Genomic DNA, 18,979 nt, shown 5'->3' with positions numbered 1-18,979 from the left:
CCCTTTAAAATGCACGTTAATTACATCGATCGGCCGCCTGGTCATTACGCACCGTGTGCGTCTTCCGCGTCCAAAGTATTAAATAATCAAGATAAATTATAATTATTGTTAAGGGGGGACATGCTCGTCGAAGGTCAAAATTGAGTTTTTATTGTATTTTCAAACCATGATCCTGGACACTCCTTAAACGTTGTAGATAATCTATTTATATAATTTTGAAGCCTTGTTATCCTTTATAGTTATTTTAAACATTTGATGACTGCATAAAGTATTTTTGTTACATAAAATAGTATTCTTTTAAACCTCTCGCTCTAATGTTTTAGAATATGGTCATATTTCGGTACATAACTGTGCAGTGGTGTTAAGATTTTTTACATTTATTAATTTTTAAACGCATTTATAAAACCATTAGTATAATTTATTACGAGATAATTTTTGTAAAATATTTACGATAAAAAAATATATTGATAATCTCTGTGATCCCAAATTTGACAAGAATTAGGCATTTTATTATTTAAAAAATCGGCAAGATTAACACATTTGAAGATGATTCTAAAGATACTTATTATAAGCTATGTCTTTGACCATTCAAGTGTGATAAACATTTTATGAATAATGATTGCCTTATAATAATTATTGACCTAAGAATAAGGTAGTGTTTTTTTGAAATACGCCATTTATTTTGGCATTCCCCAGTGGTTAAGCTACAACATACGGCCGTAGCCATAAATTGAGAAACTATAATTAAAGTAAGGAGTAAAATTATGTTAACGCGCGTGTTTGAACATGTACCTAACCGATTTTTTTTAATTTTTTTTTAAACGGTACATGTTCAAACACGTACATGTTCGTAAGATGTTTATCACACTTGAATGGTCAAAAACATAGTTTATAATAAGTATCTTTAGAATCATCTTCAAATGTGTTAATCTTGCCGATTTTTTTAATAATAAAATGCCTAATTCTTGTCAAAATTGGGATCACAGAGATTATCAATATAATTTTTTATCGTGAATATTTTACAAAAAATATCTCGTAATAAATTATACTAATGGTTTTATAAATGCGTTTAAAAATTAATAAATGTAAAAAATCCTAACACCACTGCACAGTTATGTACCGAAATATGACTATATTCTAAAACATTAGAGCGAGAGGTTTAAAAGAATACTATTTTATGTAACAAAAATACTTTATGCAGTCATAAAATGTTTAAAATAACTATAATGGATAGTAAGGCTTCAAAATTATATAAATAGATTATCTATAACGTTTAAGGAGTGTCCAGGATCATGGTTTGAAAATACAATAAAAACTCAATTTTGACCTACGACGAGCACGTGGGCCGTTAAATTTGAATGTTTTAAATCTTCTATTATCGATTAAAGTCGCGAACTGTCAGATTATAGACAATGAAAACAGTCCGCTTCGAATGGTATTTAGCCTAACCCTGCACGTATGCCGTATCTGACAGGTCGTATTGAAAATCGGAGCTCAAAATGAGTAGTTCGTTTTTTTGCCGGCAAGTTCGCTACGATCGCTCTACTGCGCAGGCGCAGATCGAAAATAATCTTACTGTCGCATTGGAAATTAGGAATCTTCCAAACTTGTTTGATTTATACACGCAATCTTGCCAACTGTAGGATAATACATATTTCCCCATACATTTTATTACTGTGCACACGTTGTACCCGTTTTTATTAAGTTTTCCACCATTGGCTTTATTTTCAATTTGCGAAATTCGCACGACATAAAAAAAGAACGCAGCCGACTGCGTTTTATTCCGCTGCAAATTCGCGCGCTTGATGCAAGACTGTCCGTTTAGCCGATACGAACGTCACGTCGGCGGTACGAATAAAATTCACACTGGTCAGTGGTGGTCTTAATAATACCCTCATGGCCTTATGTGACATTTTTGTAAAAAAAAATGATGGAAGTTTACAATGCCTATATTACACAATTGGTACTGTGCAGTGTGCTTAAATTTTATATTAATTAATTAAATATTTAATCAGATATTATACTTACCATTCTTCTATAAATAACGGATTTGCAAATATTTGGAAATATTAACATTTTTATGCCAAACCAATATTAAGTTATGAATATTTATTTAATGATGGCAGTATATAAATATAATAAGTACTTTATTATTACTATTTGAAACATTTTTGTGCACAATAATGTCACCTAACATATTTCGGACTCGACGATAATCTTAAAAAAATAATATTTCCTCAAATTTGATTAGATTCACCGGATGCAGGACCTTAGATGTAGTCTAGCTACCCCATACTGTCATTTTCGTGGGATGTCTCAGCAGGTTTCCCACGGGGTGGCCAATACCGGTTCGCTAATAGTAACAGTTATAACATAGCAGACATTTTGAACCTTTGTTATAAAAAGATTTTATACCTGGTGATTATTTAAATTTTGTCAATAATTATTGACAAAATAATTTTTATAACTACGTTTTATTAATCGTATCTAGCATATTATGTAGGTAGAATGTGCAAAACTAGTATCTTACAAATAAATTGTAATTCTTCTAGATTAGCAACTAACATTTGGACAATTTATATATATACTATCGGTTGTAAATGTTTGGTTTGATAAAGATTAATTTAACAATACTTATCAACATGTATGTATACTTCTATAATGATATCTTTTGGAAGAAATTTATTGGTAATTAGTATCTATAGACATTCGAATATCATATTACTTAAGAAGTCATCATCTCTTATTAAATACTTAGAAATGCCTGTCATTACATAAGTTTTCTCATCAGCTATCAATCTCATTCTAAGCGGATGAAACTGGTTTAGATGGTTATTTAATTATACGTAATAACTACCTACATTGTATATTATTACGTTACGGGTTCGCCATGGCATGCATCCGAATAATTGTATGGATTCGTGACAGTTGACAAGCGGTACCGAAAGCATTTTAGTACCTACATATCTACATCGTCGTATTCTATTGTAAAAATGAATAACGATTTCATCAATACTTGGCGGTAGAATGCAGTCAGTGTATGTCGAATGAATTTTAAAATTCGTCTATGAACGAATAGAATATTCAATATTCATTCAACTTGACCTAGTTGAATATTTGACGGTATCTCCCGTAAGCAAAAAGCTCGCCAAACAAAAGTGAAGCTTTGAACATGCTCTGACCTCGTTTCATATGCCGGGTTGCATCGCCCGCTTAGTATGAATGTTTACTTTTTTATATCTTTTACTCCATCCGTTTTTTTAACAGGGGTACACACATATTCTATGAACCCCCGGGGAAAAAATTATCTCTGTTCATTAAATTTTCAACTGCAAAAATGAAACATGTATTCTGTTTCTGTTATCTGTTAAAACTGTTTTTTCCTCGGTCACAGATTCAATTATTTATTGTAGATAAATAAGTTTTAATGTTATTTAAGAAAATGATATTTTTTATTACAATAACTAATAATAGTAGGTACATCAAGCCCAAATAACTATTTAATTCATTGATTTAATCATTTAATGGTTACTCTTAACTCAGGTCGTTGTCATAAAGACAAATAATATAAGCGACGAGATAAATCGACAAATCAACCTCGCCAACAGGTGCTATTTGTGTTTCCAAAGGGTTCTGAGAAACAAGGCAACATCAAGGAAAACCAAAATAAATCCCTTTAAACTCTCCCGTGTTTGGTAAAGGCTTAGAATACGTGACACTCTGCATACAGGATGAGTGAGAGATTATTATATTTTAGAAAAGAGTCTTGCGGAAGATCACGTGGCGTATGAAAATGCGGACTGCGCTGGATCGGCCGCGTACATACGATCACTGAAAGCCTTGGGAGATTACTAGGCGGCCTCTATACGCACCTTCCGAGAACAACATACGACTTGGAGGGGCGAAAGTAAAATGGCTGGAGTGCGTCCGGTGGCATATGAAAAAGCTGAGACTGCGCAGGATCGGCCACGTACATAGGGTCACAGAAAGCCTTGAAATGTTACCAGGCGGCCTCTATACGCACCACCCGAGGACAATTCTGTCGCTAGATTTCAAAATCAGCCACGTCCACCTTTAGGTATTTTTTTTACTTTTTTGTGAATTCCTGAAGAACTACTGCTTTCTAACATTTCTGCATTATCGAAATGTTGAATTAATTAATTTTAAATATTCTATACTCGAAATAATATAAACTTTCACCCTTGTGACTGTGTAACTACTTGAGAAAACAAAAAGCTGTTTTTCTCCTATTCATCTATTATAGACTTGGCTGATTTTTAAATGTAGCGTCACAATAATAAGACGTGGAGGAAAAAATTGGCACGGACGGAAATGGCTGGACTGCGTCCATAGATTATAAGAAATTTTCGGTGATGGATTTTCCAGCAAGAAAAAAAGTTTTTGAAGGAGGCCAATGGTTGTAGTGCCATGAATAATGATGATGATAATGTAGCATGTCATTTAAATTATGTTTTATTGGACATGCGTGAAAATATATATTTCACATTCTGCATTTTGCCGCACTTACAAGTTTCGTCGTTAGAGAACCCGCATTTTACCATGGCGTCTCGGGTGCGTTCTATGAGACTGGCTCCGGCCGGTAGACGATGTGCCGACCTTACCTATTTTTTGAGAATATATTATATTATCTCCCCCACGCCAATATCCAGGTCACGATTCCCAGTCTATGAAGATGATGAATAAACTCTAACGATACATACTTCAATATAATGAAGATAGCCTTTATAAATTAACTATGATAGTCGACGATTATATAACCTAATATGCCTTCAACTAAATATGTAAGTACGTATTTTTTATTACGGTCGAGTCGTTAGGTTGGCATACTAATTATCGAAATATCGTTTCCGGTTGAGTGTCCATGCATGAGAGGACCCCGTGGCCTTCGGGGATCTCCTTGTTGTGACGCAGAACGCCGCGGGGTGCAATATTTTTCTGAGCATTCGCATTAACGCCGCCCTCCTCCCGCCAAACCCCCCCTGGGCGCGTTATTTTTGTTTTTATCTCTTATTGCGGAGACATATCAATTTGATTGGATTTACGGCGCTGGAGTTGAGCACTCCCACTTGGGTCTCTCTGCACTTTATTGCCGGCCGTCTTTTTATTACAATTTTGCTCTCAATGGAGCTAAAAGTCATACTTTTCAGATTGCCTTTTGTTAACTTTGGTAGTAAGATTCTGTAATCTTATAAAATATAAAGGTATAATGTAAGTTTGTAGTTCCTTTGTTGAATTATTACTATCTTTCATTTATTTTTTCAACGTCAGTTCGTAATAAGTAAATACTAAAAAAATCTATCCGTATAAAAATTACATTAGGTTCTAGCTTCTAATTACATACATCTTTTTTTTCTTTTCAACGTTTTATTAGTGGTAAAATAACTATATTAATAAAGCAATTTTTAATGTCTTCTAATAATATCAAACGTAAAAATTTGCTGTCGACAAAAAAGCTTGCATGTGAGCGATGCATGTGTCTCATTAAAAATTTTGTATGCTTATATCAAGTGATAGATAAATTATGTATATTTTTATTGAGTCTTATGTAGGTAAATTGGTTTCAGATTCTTGTTGCAGTGCAGGTGAGTCATTTATGTGTTGGTACACATTACACTAACACCGATGCTAGGCGATTTCGTCATGGCCGCAGTGCCAGAAGAATCTGCCCTCTACATTGTAATATTTATTATGTCACAACTATTTTTCACTACTATACAGACAATAATTCGAAACGTTTTATAACACTTCCAGAACGTTTTCAAATTTAGTACCTACTGTACGACAACATTATTTAGGCAACAACAGGAAGTCGCTCTTATCGCGTATAGAATATTTCACAGTGTTGTCATTTTTTGAGAAAACATATCCCGCGAAATTAGGTTTTAAGTTTATATCAATTCTATTCTCAGTAAGTTTATAAGTACAGTAATTTATAAGTCTAATTATTGTTCAATAAATATCAATAGAATTTTTTTTCAAATAATTTCACCTCTTAATTATTACTATTATATTAGGTTAATTAATACAGCGTAATTATTGAATTTGGAAGGAAATGTATCATTGAACCCACATTAACTGATAATATTGCTGCAGGTATTTATTAATTAAATAACTAGAACACAAATTATGACTAAAAAACTAGAAGTAGAAAGATATAACATAATCAATATTATATTGATGACCCAATCACATGTTTTATAATTTACAAATGATGTCTTTATATCGCATTTTTAGTAAAATTGTTGTAGAAACACATACTGTGAAAATAATTTTCTATAAATTAAATTATATCCACCTTACATAAATTTTAAAACAATATGTACCTACTTATCGGTTTAAAAATTAGGAAAATAATTAGGAAAAAATAGGACAATTCATTATCTAACTAATGATCATTTATACTTAATTATTATACGTCTAAAAATATTAATAAAATAGATTACGATACACATAACTTTATAATATACAAACATAATTTCCAGTATTTGGGGAAATATTTCTAGTATTACAACACTGAATTTTGACATACCTGACATGACAGAAACCCGTCAAATGGGCTTGTTGAAAGTATTGTGTAGGCTCGCCTTTTAAATACGACTCTGTTTCTTCTTCGCAATAAATCAAAAGTTTACTGATAATAATTCGAACATCATTTCGTATTGTTTTAGACATCTTTTGAATATAAAAAGTTTCAAATTACGTAAATTGATAGATGCGTCCAATACGAAGTGTCAAAAATGTAATGAAAAATTTGGGGGCGTTTCTAATTTGAAACCGGAAGTTCGATTAGCTGTACGTAGTTCACAGATTTGCCACGTAGCCAAGATGAAGTTGCCGGACAATAGTATGTTTGAATTAGGTACTGTAGAAAAAATAATATTATATACTGTTATGAACGATTTTACATGGTTAATCAACTTTAATATAATGATGGTAATACAACATGGTTTGTAATACTAATCCTAAACGATGATATTTCTCAGATCTGTTCTGTCAAATTAATCTAATATTACATGCGTTATAACTAGGGATTCCAATCCCGGGATCCCGAACTATTTTCGATACCTATGAATCCCGGGATTGATAATCCTGGGATTTCGGGATTGATTTTTTTATCAATTTTTATGGAAAATAAAATAAAAGCGACAATAAAATAGAAAAAATACTTTTAATAAAAATAACTACATTAGAAATAAACTGAGTTTGAATGAAGTTTGATTTATACCCATGTGTAGGTTGCCGATTCATTTTATTTTTTCACATAAATTATTAAAAATGAGAAAGATTGGAAAAAACAATGCTTCGCACTTTTAACAAAGTAATTCTACCATGATATCATACGTTTTACGGCAGTTTCAATTTTGGCTGACTAATTAGATTTATGAAGCGGAAAGGCCATAAGTACGCCGTGATTATTTGCTTTACTATTTTAAATCTCGCTAATCCATTCATTATGTCTTTACTATCAGAAACAGCAATCTTATATTAAATTCACATTATTATTTATATTACAATATTATTTACTCCATTAAACTTGTGTATTTCCAAGATTGAACGTATACAATATTAACAATAAATGTCTTAAATAGTATAAATTATACTAGATTTATTTTTGACCGATTTTATCAATGTTATTTGTAAATATAAAAATTTTATATTAACAATGGAAAAAAATGCCAATCCCGGGACCAGTCCCGGGATCCCGGGATTGTCAAATTGTAATCCCGAAATCCCGGGATCAGAATTTTGGCTCGGGATTGGATTACCTAGTTATAACTGCTATACTTACATAAATAAATCTGCAATTTTTTAAAGTTTATTTAACCAGTAACCCGATTCACATTTTTCACTTTAAATATAAAAGCTCTATCTATATAATATAATAAAGCTTTTCCTCGACAACTTTTATACATTCAAACCTTCATTAGGTATCTTATTATGTCACGATTTGTTCAATTATTTTAACGAGTGGAGTAATAATTATATTATGTACATAAGTATTAATCAATGAAGGCTTCACAATTAATTAAATGTTAGTGATTACTTGCTTCCTGTGTGACAAGTGCATGTCGTAAAATCACAGGCGTTGCGGATTTGAACGCTATGATACGTACATACTCACATAGTATAATAATACATGTGTAATAAATTCGACGCTTTATGACTGAAAAGCTGTGAGTGACTATTTGAGAAAATGATTAAACGTGTTATAAATCTCCGACAATAATACTAAAACGTAATATAAATTCATACATTGAAGTCATTATTAATGCACTTAAAATATGCATATTTATGACAGCAGTGTTTTATGAAATTACGAATTTTACTTTCATACTGAAATTATTAAATGCTCTCAACAACTGATATTATTTCGCAAATGTTATAAGCGGACGTTAAGATAGTTACTTAGGTACATTTTTGATTTGGTACTCGTTAAATTAAAATTTATTTATTTAATATAATATATATAGTGAACTTTACAAAATATAAATTCTTGGCGTTCACAGCATGACATGAAAAAAATAAAGGAATAAGTGAAAGAATTATCAGCGTAATCGATAAATATAAAAAAATATATACAGTATATGGAAGTACCTACACCGAATTGGCTAAGTAGTGCCTATTTTAAGATTTTATAAAACAACCTAAACTTAAATTTATCCGTATATATTTGGTTGAAAATAATAATTGGCATTACTGATGACAGGTTAGTTGGCAGAATAAATAATTGATGTTCTCGATTTATAAGATAGTTAGCAGGGACCAGGTCTGCACTACCAAACAAATTGCATACTATTACACCGAGTATAAGTAAGAAAATTTTCCCTCCAATTTATTATCATCCGATACCTACATGAACATAGGCATAGTCAATATAGTATATCTTAATTCGCAATGTAGCCGGAATCAGGCATTGCTTTCAAATTTTCTTTCAAATAAATCAGCTGTTAAAATGTGTGGACTAATAAAATAACATTTACATTTTTTCTATACAGGTTTTATTTTATAAATAGGTACAGTAATTTATCAAGTATATTATTTATTCCATTGAATAAATCGTGAATACGATATTAATACAATAAGAACCTGACATAAGTAGCGGTAATAACTCACACCATCTGAATCGCTGTCAGAAAGCTTACAATAAAGACGTCACAGCTTACGTGTCTTCGATTTGCAATATGCTACGCCGTTCGTCGTAGACCTGCGGCGTCGTAGCAACGCTACGTAAGCTCATCGGAACGGCGGAAAATCGCGTAGCTGTCAATGGAAGCTGTGAACAATCGGAGACTTAAGATTCAAAATAATTTCGTCTCTCTTATTGTGAAAGCTAATCTTCTCAAATGTAAAGCGTATATAATAATATATTATTATAGTCAAACTGAAATAGATAATTAAAAATGGCATGACATTTTCACCTTTTTGATACCCGTAGGCGACTGTATTTTAGCATGGTATTTTTGATTATATACAATAGAACTATTGTTGAATGAAAATAAGAACTAAATCGAAATTATGTTAGTTATTTTTATTTGTTTCTGCTGTTTTATATAATCACAAGACGGGTTTGAGCTTTTTTGCTAAACTTGTGTCATCAATACGATATTGTGGTAAGACGAATCCGGGCTTGGCATTCTGTATAAGGGGACGTTCTTATATGGCGATAATGACGTGATGATTTAGACGAAGGGGAAGGTGGGGGGTTGTAGAAAATTTGACTTCACTAAATATATAAACTCATTTTTTGCGAGAACGTTATAGTACTGAAATCGACCATTTTCTACGAATTTGGTTGTTAATGAATGGAGAGGGGAGAGTGAATTATTTTATGGTGGACGTCCCCTAATTTCTGAAAAAGTTACTAAACTAAACATTCGACTAACAAACATTTTGTCGTTATTTTCATTCAACTGTCATGCCTTTTCACCAATAAATAATAGTATCTATATAGAATTAATAAAACTGCTATTCTAAATTTAGAAGTAGAACTGGCGAATTATCTAGCATCTATCAATATTAAGCTAACGTAGAACTGTGATTTCGTTGATTATTATTCAATTACTTGTCAACATTAATAAAATGTATATATAGGTTTTTATATATGTTACGCCGAATGTGCGAAAATGACTATTACATGAAATGGGAAAAATTTTGCCTAATTCATGTAATAGTCAAGCTAGTTGAATTAGGTAAATTATCTGCCGAGTGCGTGAATTCGCCAGGGTATGGAATTCTTAAACTGTCAACATGACAGTAGAAAAAGTAAATTTAATACGGATGGCTTTATTGGTTATAATTGGACATAATATAATATTATTAGGTTAGGTTAGGTTATGTTTTGTAATTCTGAATTCAACTGAATGTCCATTTTGAGGTTAGCTAACAAGTGTCAACAAACTATCAAATCATACTCTCACAAACAAACAACCGACCATTGCACGACAAATCGCGAAAATACCTTTTAATAAAATTCTTCCGTTAACATAGTTCTAGATTTTTTTTTGCGCATAGTAAATGGATATTAACATCATTGTAGTTATTGATTGGTATATTTTTATATAATCAATGACATTTGACCCATTTGGTTAGTTTGATTAGTTGCAAAAAACGCCACCGGAGCGCCATTATCTAATTTGTCCAATGCATGAACTAAGCAAAAAAAATTACTGCCGAATTCACGCACTTGGCAGATATTTTGCCTAATTCATGAATAAGGCGACGGGCTTGTATTTTTCATGATTTAGGCAAAATTTTGCCCATTTCATGTAATAGTTAATTTCGCACATTCGGCGTAACATATATATTTTTATTTTCTTCAGTTCGACAGTTACCCGCTATTATAGCTGATTAATTTAACAGATAGAAATTACGTTTCAGTAAAAAGGTAAACTGCAGTAAATACTTCAACTTAGCCTATTGAAACACACCTCCGATGCGTTTTGGCAGTTTACTTGGTATAAACTCCATTCCGTCCAAGATTTTCAATGATTTATTTCTGACGCTGTTCGGAATTATGTAGGTATAATCAATGAATTTTTGAAATCTTTTGCATGTCTTTAATAAAAAAACATTTTGACATCACAAAATTGATATAAATAAATAAAAGTTTTATATTTAGTGTATTTCCAATTTGTTTCTTGTGGTTATATGTTATTCAGTCACTTTAAACGGATTTATTTTCAATTTGTAAGTATACTTAGCGAGTGAAATGAAATCCCCAAATATTCCTCGGCGTGTTCCGCGTCATTAGCGTTAATCGGTGCTGCTGGAAGCAACTACCCTGTACTCCAGTACTGAATATACCACCCTCTTCTCCGATCTCTTGCGTTTGCCCAAGTGGCGTAGCAAGGAATACCGCCATACGGTGTTATCAGTCGGCGAATGTTTGCATGCGTGTAGATATATAATATGCTTTACTCTTTCGTATTGAGTACTTAATTGTTCCAACAGCATTTTGTTGTATGCGAAGATTACATCGTTTATAATGAGTCGAACGTAGAGCTGAACAGAATGTTGAACACAACTAAACACAATTTATTCTTTGTTGAAAGGCACTATGAGTATATTAATTAAAGTAAATCGACATGTAAAATAGTAATATAATAAAGTCTATATTCGGGCCGTGGCACTGAATTGCGAATGATGATGGTAGTTATAGATTATTTTCGAATACACTGCGGTAACCTGTTCACAATAAATCGAAATCGATCGAAAAAAAGATTTTCGATCGCATATTTTGTTCAAATTATTACCATTTATTTCAATATGCAACACTCATTATTTCCATATTGTATTCGAAGTATGAAGAATTAATAACTAGTACCACCTTTGAAGTTTACAGTATCGTGTTACGGCCTGATTATAGTGGGCCACGGCTTTCAGTTGCTTACAACGCCATTATCAATGGAATCAATGCTACGAATTGAATTATTCTCCTTGTAAGCAAAAGAAACCTGTCATGATCGTTATTCAATTATATGGATAACGTAGCATGTTTTGTTTTATTTTCATTAATATAATTACAGATTTACGCTTGGCTAATGTCGTGGGTCACGGGTTCAAATCCCGGGCCTAACAAATTCACATGTTGTTTTTCAATGTGCAGGTTGAGCAAGTGTTCGTTTCTTTTAAAAATATGTTAATTCAACCTCAACTTTATGCAGGCCCATATGATTAAGATCGAACATGGTGATGTTATAGTGATCACGCATGGAATAATTGGTATTGCAGAATCAGCTATCAGCTTTCTCTGTATTTTCCTATCCTCTGCATGCCTTGTGGGCGTATGCTATATGTATTCCAGTAAATTACTTAATCTGGTCACTCCATTTCATTGGCTTTCGTCATCTGTCCCTTTTCCCGCGATTTTCAATTCATTTGAAAGTTTGTTCTATTTGTCAATTACCACGATACAATGTTTGGCTCAGCTGCAACTCTGTCTGGGCTATTATAGTTGATTATCCTCAGTGTTATGGTGTAATTTATCTCAGCCCATGGCACGCCACTGTCTTGTGTCCATAATCGCCTCCGAGTCAGCGCTATTTATTCACATTTAACGCGAGGGGACGTGCACTCAAATCCACTTTTCCTGCCCCCGTTTATTTTACCGCATAGGGTCCCTGTCACACTTGTTTTGTGCATCGGTTTAACGACATGTGAACGAACACTTTATCTACAACAGTGAATAACGAACACACGCCGCCACTGCCATTATCGTTGTTCAACGTTTTTCAAATTAATTTTCAAATGGAAACATATAGTTTTATTTTAAGCGTATCCTGAGCCTCTGCAAAAGATTTTTCTTCGAATTAATTCTGAATTGTTTTTCGTGAAATAATAACGGTGTCCCAATAAACATATAGGTACACACTTTAGTACTATCGACCGTGGGCAATTGCTGGAATTTGAATTCTAAGTGATTTAAGTTTTATAATGTTCCATTTGAGTCGTTTTTTGCGACCCGTATTTCGCCTTTCGGCATCTTCAGGCTCTGTGTGCACTCACCAATGGTAGATCCACACTGACAACGAATACAGTTAATTCTTATTTATATAACAAATTAATACTAAAAGACCTTAAGTGCCTGAAGATACCGAAAGGCAAAACTTGAATCAATTGGAATACAAAATTTTATTGAATTTTAATCAAATTGAACCCTTTGTTTATTAACCATGTAGTTAATTTACAATTAAAGTGGGTATACATTTTAGGGATACTTGTTTATACGTGACATCTAACCAGTACAATGAAAAAAATACCTTATTTTTGTTATAACGTACCTACTTACACTTTTGCAGTAATTTAATAAACCATTTTTTATTCAACGAATAATTTACAAGATTTAAGAATGTAATATTCTTTATTGAACATACAAAGCACGTGGGTGCGAATACCAGTGGGTGAGGGTTCGAATCCTGCTGGGTATCGTATTTTTTCGAAAAGATTTTTTACTAATGGTTATAAATCTTTATTACAAGTGTTTTAAAATTTTGTGTATTCAATAAAGAATTTTACATTCTTAAGTCTTGTGAATTATTATTTGTTGAATAAAAAAATAGTTTCTAAAGATTGGGTTAAGCTTTTGAATTGAATAATGCTTATAAATTAGCGAGACTTATACTTTAGGAAAGGTATATACCTAAGCATATTCCAGATCTAGTCAAATTTACATAATATGTATTTATATATTTTGAAAGCCTAACTTATTGCATAATATAATATGAATTTTTAGTCATGATATCGATAAAATGTATTCTTATAATACACTTTTGCAATAGAATTTAATTTGAATTCTTTCAACAACTTCAACTGATCTTTGACTTAAAATAAAACCAGACGAACGGAAAAAATATGGCGAATTTAATAAAATCTCTGGAAAAAACTTCACCTTTGCAATTTCATCGCCGTGAAAATAAATTGACGTATTTTTTTCTAAAATAAATGGTATTTAGATTTATTTATGTTCTTTACAAAACAAGGTTTAATTTGATTTTACCTTTCATGTTTTTTATTTCGTCCAAAAAAGATTTTGTTTTATTTTGAAAAAGCTCGTTGAAGACAGTGCTCAAAATTTAATGACATGGGAAATCTTTAATATCATGATTTTTTCGCGAACTGTTTCGGTAGTACTTAAATAGTGTCATGTTATTTTATAACATAACACACTAAGTCAAGGAAGTTTTACGAGGGCAACACTACGCAAAAAGTACGACCGGATCACGCCTGCGCACGGGATAGTTTGTACGGAGTTCGTGACACTATTTCCGGCGCTAAACGAGATAGCGGGCTTTTTACACGAAGGTGAAGCGGGAGTCGGGCTCTCAGTCCTGATCGTTCGAAGGAAGCAGACGTCTTGGCCAGTTCCGAGCCTCGGACCCTGGGCACAGGGCTTTCGATTTCCTGACGTTTTGGAGACGAGGACGATGGCCATCTGAAGGACGTCCCCCCCACGCCAGGAGATCGGAGGAACTCCACGGTCCCCACACGTTTGAAGACGCACTCCTCGATTCCGTCCTGGAAGGAATCGAGGGCAGCGAACAGGCTGGAGAGCCTTTTGTGTAATCGGTATTTATTGTTAGTTTATGTTACGGTCCACCGACCGAATTAGCTTTTGGGTTTTTGTTCTTATTTAATTAAATATTGTATCGCTTTAGGTGCTCGTGATTCACTTAAGGGGGGACATGCTCGTCGAAGGTCAAAATTGAGATTTTATTGTATATTCAAACCATGATCCTGGACACTCCTTAAACGTTGTAGATGATCTATTTATATAATTTTAAAGCCTTATTATCCTTTATAGTTATTTTAAACATTTGATGACTGCATGAAGTATTTTTGTTACATAAAATAGTATTCTTTTAAACCTCTCGCTCTAATGTTTTAGAATATAGTCATATTTCGGTACATAACTGTGCAGTGATGTTAAGATTTTTTACATGTATTAATTTTTAAACGTATTTATAAAACCATTAGCATAATTTATTACGAGATAATTTTTGTAAAATATTCACGATAAAAAATTATATTGATAATCTCTGTGATCCCAAATTTGACAAGAATTAGGCATTTTATTATTCAAAAAATCGGCAAGAATAACACATTTCAAGATGATTATAAAGATATTTATTATAAGCTATGTCTTTGTCCATTCAAGTGTGATAAACATCTTATGAATAATGATTGCTTTATAATAATTATTGACCTAAGAATAAGGTAGTGTTTTTTTGAAATACGCCATTTCTTTTGTCATTCCCCAGTGGTTAAGCTACAACATACGGCCGTAGCCATAAATTAACAAACCATAATTGAAGTAGGGAGTAAAATGATATTAACGCGCGTGTTTGAACATGTACCGTTTAAAAAAAAATTAAAAAAAATTCGGTTAGGTACATGTTCAAACACGCGCGTTAACATAATTTTACTCCCTACTTTAATTATAGTTTGTCATTTTATGGCTACGGCCGTATGTTGTAGCTTAACCACTAGGGAATGACAAAAGAAATGGCGTATTTCAAAAAAACACTACCTTATTCTTAGGTCAATACTTATTATAAAGCAATCATTATTCATAAGATTTTTATCACACTTGAATGGTCAAAGACATAGCTTATAATAAATATCTTTAGAATCATCTTAAAATGTGTTAATCTTGCCGATTTTTTGAATAATAAAATGCCTAATTCTTGTCAAATTTGGGATCACAGAGATTATCAAAATAATTTTTTATCGTGAATATTTTACAAAAATTATCTCGTAATAAATTATACTAATGGTTTTATGAATGCGTTTAAAAATTAATAAATGTAAAAAATTTTAACACCACTGCACAGTTCTGTACCGAAATATGACTATATTCTAAAACATTAGAGCGAGAGGTTTAAAAGAATACTATTTTATGTAACAAAAATACTTCATGCAGTCATCAAATGTTTAAAATAACTATAAAGGATAATAAGGCTTCAAAATTATATAAATAGATTATCTACAACGTTTAAGGAGTGTCCAGGATCATGGTTTGAAAATACAATAAAAACTCAATTTTGACCTTCGACGAGCATGTCCCCCCTTAAGTAATTATACTTCTTTATACACTGTAGCCCGCAAGTTATCTTATTTATTAATATACAATTGTTGAAATTTCTCTACTTGCTTTTCATTTAACTTTCCTTATCACTATTGTCTCTATGCATCAACATAGAGTGGCGCTCAAATCCGAGATATTTATATTTATTCCATCTTTATGTACTTTATTATTATACAGGAACATCCAACGAATGAGCGAAGTAACCGGACAGGTAACTGAGGTCTTAGAGGTAATTGTCAAACCATCCACGACCCTGCATCCTATTTCCCCGAGTCTCATGCTTATCCCTATCCTACATCCTCCATCCTATATCCCCATCCATACCTATTCCTTATCCCCCATTAAATAATACCATGATAATAGATTTTTAGAAATATAGCTTTTTTTCAGTATAATTAGGTACTTATAAGCTTTGTAATAAGTAAACGTTTATACAACAATAATTTATCGTAATGTTATAATTCGTTTCTTTTACTTTTTCTTCACGTTTCACTTTTTTATTTACCTTACCACTTAAAAGCTCATTGGCAAGAAGTATTTTTTGTTTTTCTTCAACCAACTTAATGCTTTTTACTTTCATGCCTTCTCTGTAGTTAGTCCTTTGCGTTGTTCATCTCAGGAGTCCTTGTACTCATTATTTTATGTGATTTATTTGTGAAGTATTTTAAATTTTATTTGGTCGTTCGTATTAATAATAATATATTCGTTTTTATTCTTCATTTTCCGCTGTACCTGATTCTGGGTTTGTCACTCCTACCCAAGAGATAGATGCACAGCATTTGTTTTAATAACAATTCATGGAATGCATCGTCACACTGCTAATTCACAAGACCAAAAATCTTCCACAAATATTATGATAATTATGGTATTCCTGGAATCAATATTCTGGGAGGTGTTTCATGGGTACACCGTGATGCAATCAGCGCGGTTGATATAATTAATTAGTTAGCACTTGCTCGAATGCTAATATTATCATACTGTCTTGTCCAAGATCAATCTCCGGTCGTTCATTGCTTCGTCAAAGCGACCAGTGAACGCCACTTATCTTTTTTCAGTCGGGCCTAAAGCGTAGTCTGCTAAAACGGAATCATACCATTTTATTTGCTCCCAGTAGCTAACTAAATAGCATCGTTTCACGTAACACACGCTTGCTATCTAATTCGGAGCGTTTAACTTAATTGTCTATTTATAATTAATTATTCGTATTTTAATTTGTAATAGTTGTCTAGCCGTCTGGATTTTAAAGACAAGATTAAAATCTACATTATCTCGACTAAGTATCTCCTGCACAATGGTATATAGTTTTTTTTTTAATAATAGCATCCATCGCAAGTTAATAATACATATCTATGATGGTCTACCTATATAGCACCAGACTGTGATGGTTCTTCTGAGGAATTTGCCTAAATTTAACTGCACTCCATGTTTTTTTTTAATACACTGTACGACATACACATGCTCACACTTTACACCAGTAAATCCCAACCTTTTGTTTATCGGAACTCTTGAAACATTTTGTAAAATCTCATGAAATCCCTACCTAACTGGTCCAAGAAGGAAAATTTTAAAATACATACACTCAAAATGTCACCAACACAATCTACTCCGAGAAGTTATATTATTCACACTATTTTGTACCGTGCTCTCCCGAAGTATGGCAAAATCTTAAATACTTACTTAATTGATATCTTATAAAAATATCAATATTAGTTGAGTTGTTTTATTCAAGTATTTTGAAGAAATATACATAATGTTGTTAAGTCTAGCGAAACCTATCTAATATACATATTGCAATATTTATATTCTGTAATGACCTAGCAAATAATTTTTATTGTTCCATATTAATATTATTAAAAAAAAAAACTTACCACATGAAAAACAAAATTATGATTGATATTAAAATAAATAATTCAGATGTTCATATCGTGAACACTGAACAGTGACGATGTATAATTTCAGTTCGTACAGTGTCTCAGTCAATTACGTCATCGTTCCGAGCGGCGCGGAATCTACCAGGCTCGCATACACGCTGGGAGATTTCCCGCCGTCACGGTGACGCAATGTTACGTAGCGCGCTTTTCACGCGAGGCTTTCGCATACCGGCGTCTGACCCTCTCCTCCCGTTCATGCTGCCCCGATACCTCCCGGCCGGGGTTGATTTATTGGAATCCACATCTCGAGGTCCACTATTGACATTGGAGTCCCGTCACCCTTCGCAGGGTTTGCTGTCAGCATCTTCTGGTCTTTTCTATTATTCCTCGAGTAAGGGATAGATGCCGGGAGATGTTCAATCACCCTGAAAAGGTACGCTCGTGGGTGGCTTGAAATATTCCCTTTCTTAGTGATTGATTCTTATATCGACAGTACAAGTGGGTTTTTAAGACCGTATATATTTAATAAAATAAACCGATAAAACAAGCATAATTATTTTTTCTAGTTCAATTTTTTTAATAAAGTTATTTTTCATGTCCTTGGTTGATTGATTGCTTTGCCCATGTAATATTTTTTGCTGTGTATATTTACATAATATGCCATATGTACTTAAGTTTAAACGAGTTTATTTTCATGAATAATATAGCTACCTACTCGTTTTTTTACTTGCAAGCCAAGGTTGAAACAATTGAAAATACAATTTCATAATACTTAAACATTTTTTATTAGAAAGCACAATTAAAGTTTTGGCAAAAGCTTTGTAACATTCTCAACGGTATTAAACCATAATTGATAATAATAATGATAAGAGATCGCGTATGTAATACGTACATTATCGAAACATCAAAACACCTGCCAAATATGGTGGTTCGCACGGTTTTTTTATGCGCCAATTTATAGAATATTATTTTTTTCATTTGTACCAATTAAACCATACAGAAT

General features: G+C 32.5%; 1 protein-coding gene across 7 annotated transcripts in view; it reads left to right on the top strand.

The window, feature by feature from the left end:
* Positions 1-18,979, top strand: part of Eip63E (cyclin dependent kinase Eip63E) — a 573,562-nt gene that overhangs the window by 253,507 nt on the left and 301,076 nt on the right. For 4 of the 7 annotated variants that reach the window (XM_085960002.1, XM_085959999.1, XM_085960004.1 and 1 more), the window contains one exon: positions 5,586-5,603. The exons of the other annotated variants lie outside the window; for them this stretch is intronic. In XM_085960002.1, the coding sequence (XP_085816128.1) occupies positions 5,586-5,603 (18 nt within the window). The remainder of the gene's footprint in view (positions 1-5,585; positions 5,604-18,979) is intronic. 7 annotated transcript variants of the gene reach the window in all.

The sequence above is a fragment of the Rhyacophila brunnea genome, unplaced genomic scaffold (genome assembly GCF_057557595.1).
Source record: "Rhyacophila brunnea isolate RB1 unplaced genomic scaffold, BYU_Rbru_1.0 scaffold_9, whole genome shotgun sequence".
Classification (NCBI taxonomy): Eukaryota; Metazoa; Arthropoda; class Insecta; order Trichoptera; family Rhyacophilidae; genus Rhyacophila; species Rhyacophila brunnea.
The sequence above is the reverse complement of the archived record's forward strand: the minus strand, read 5'-3'. Positions and strand labels throughout refer to the sequence as shown.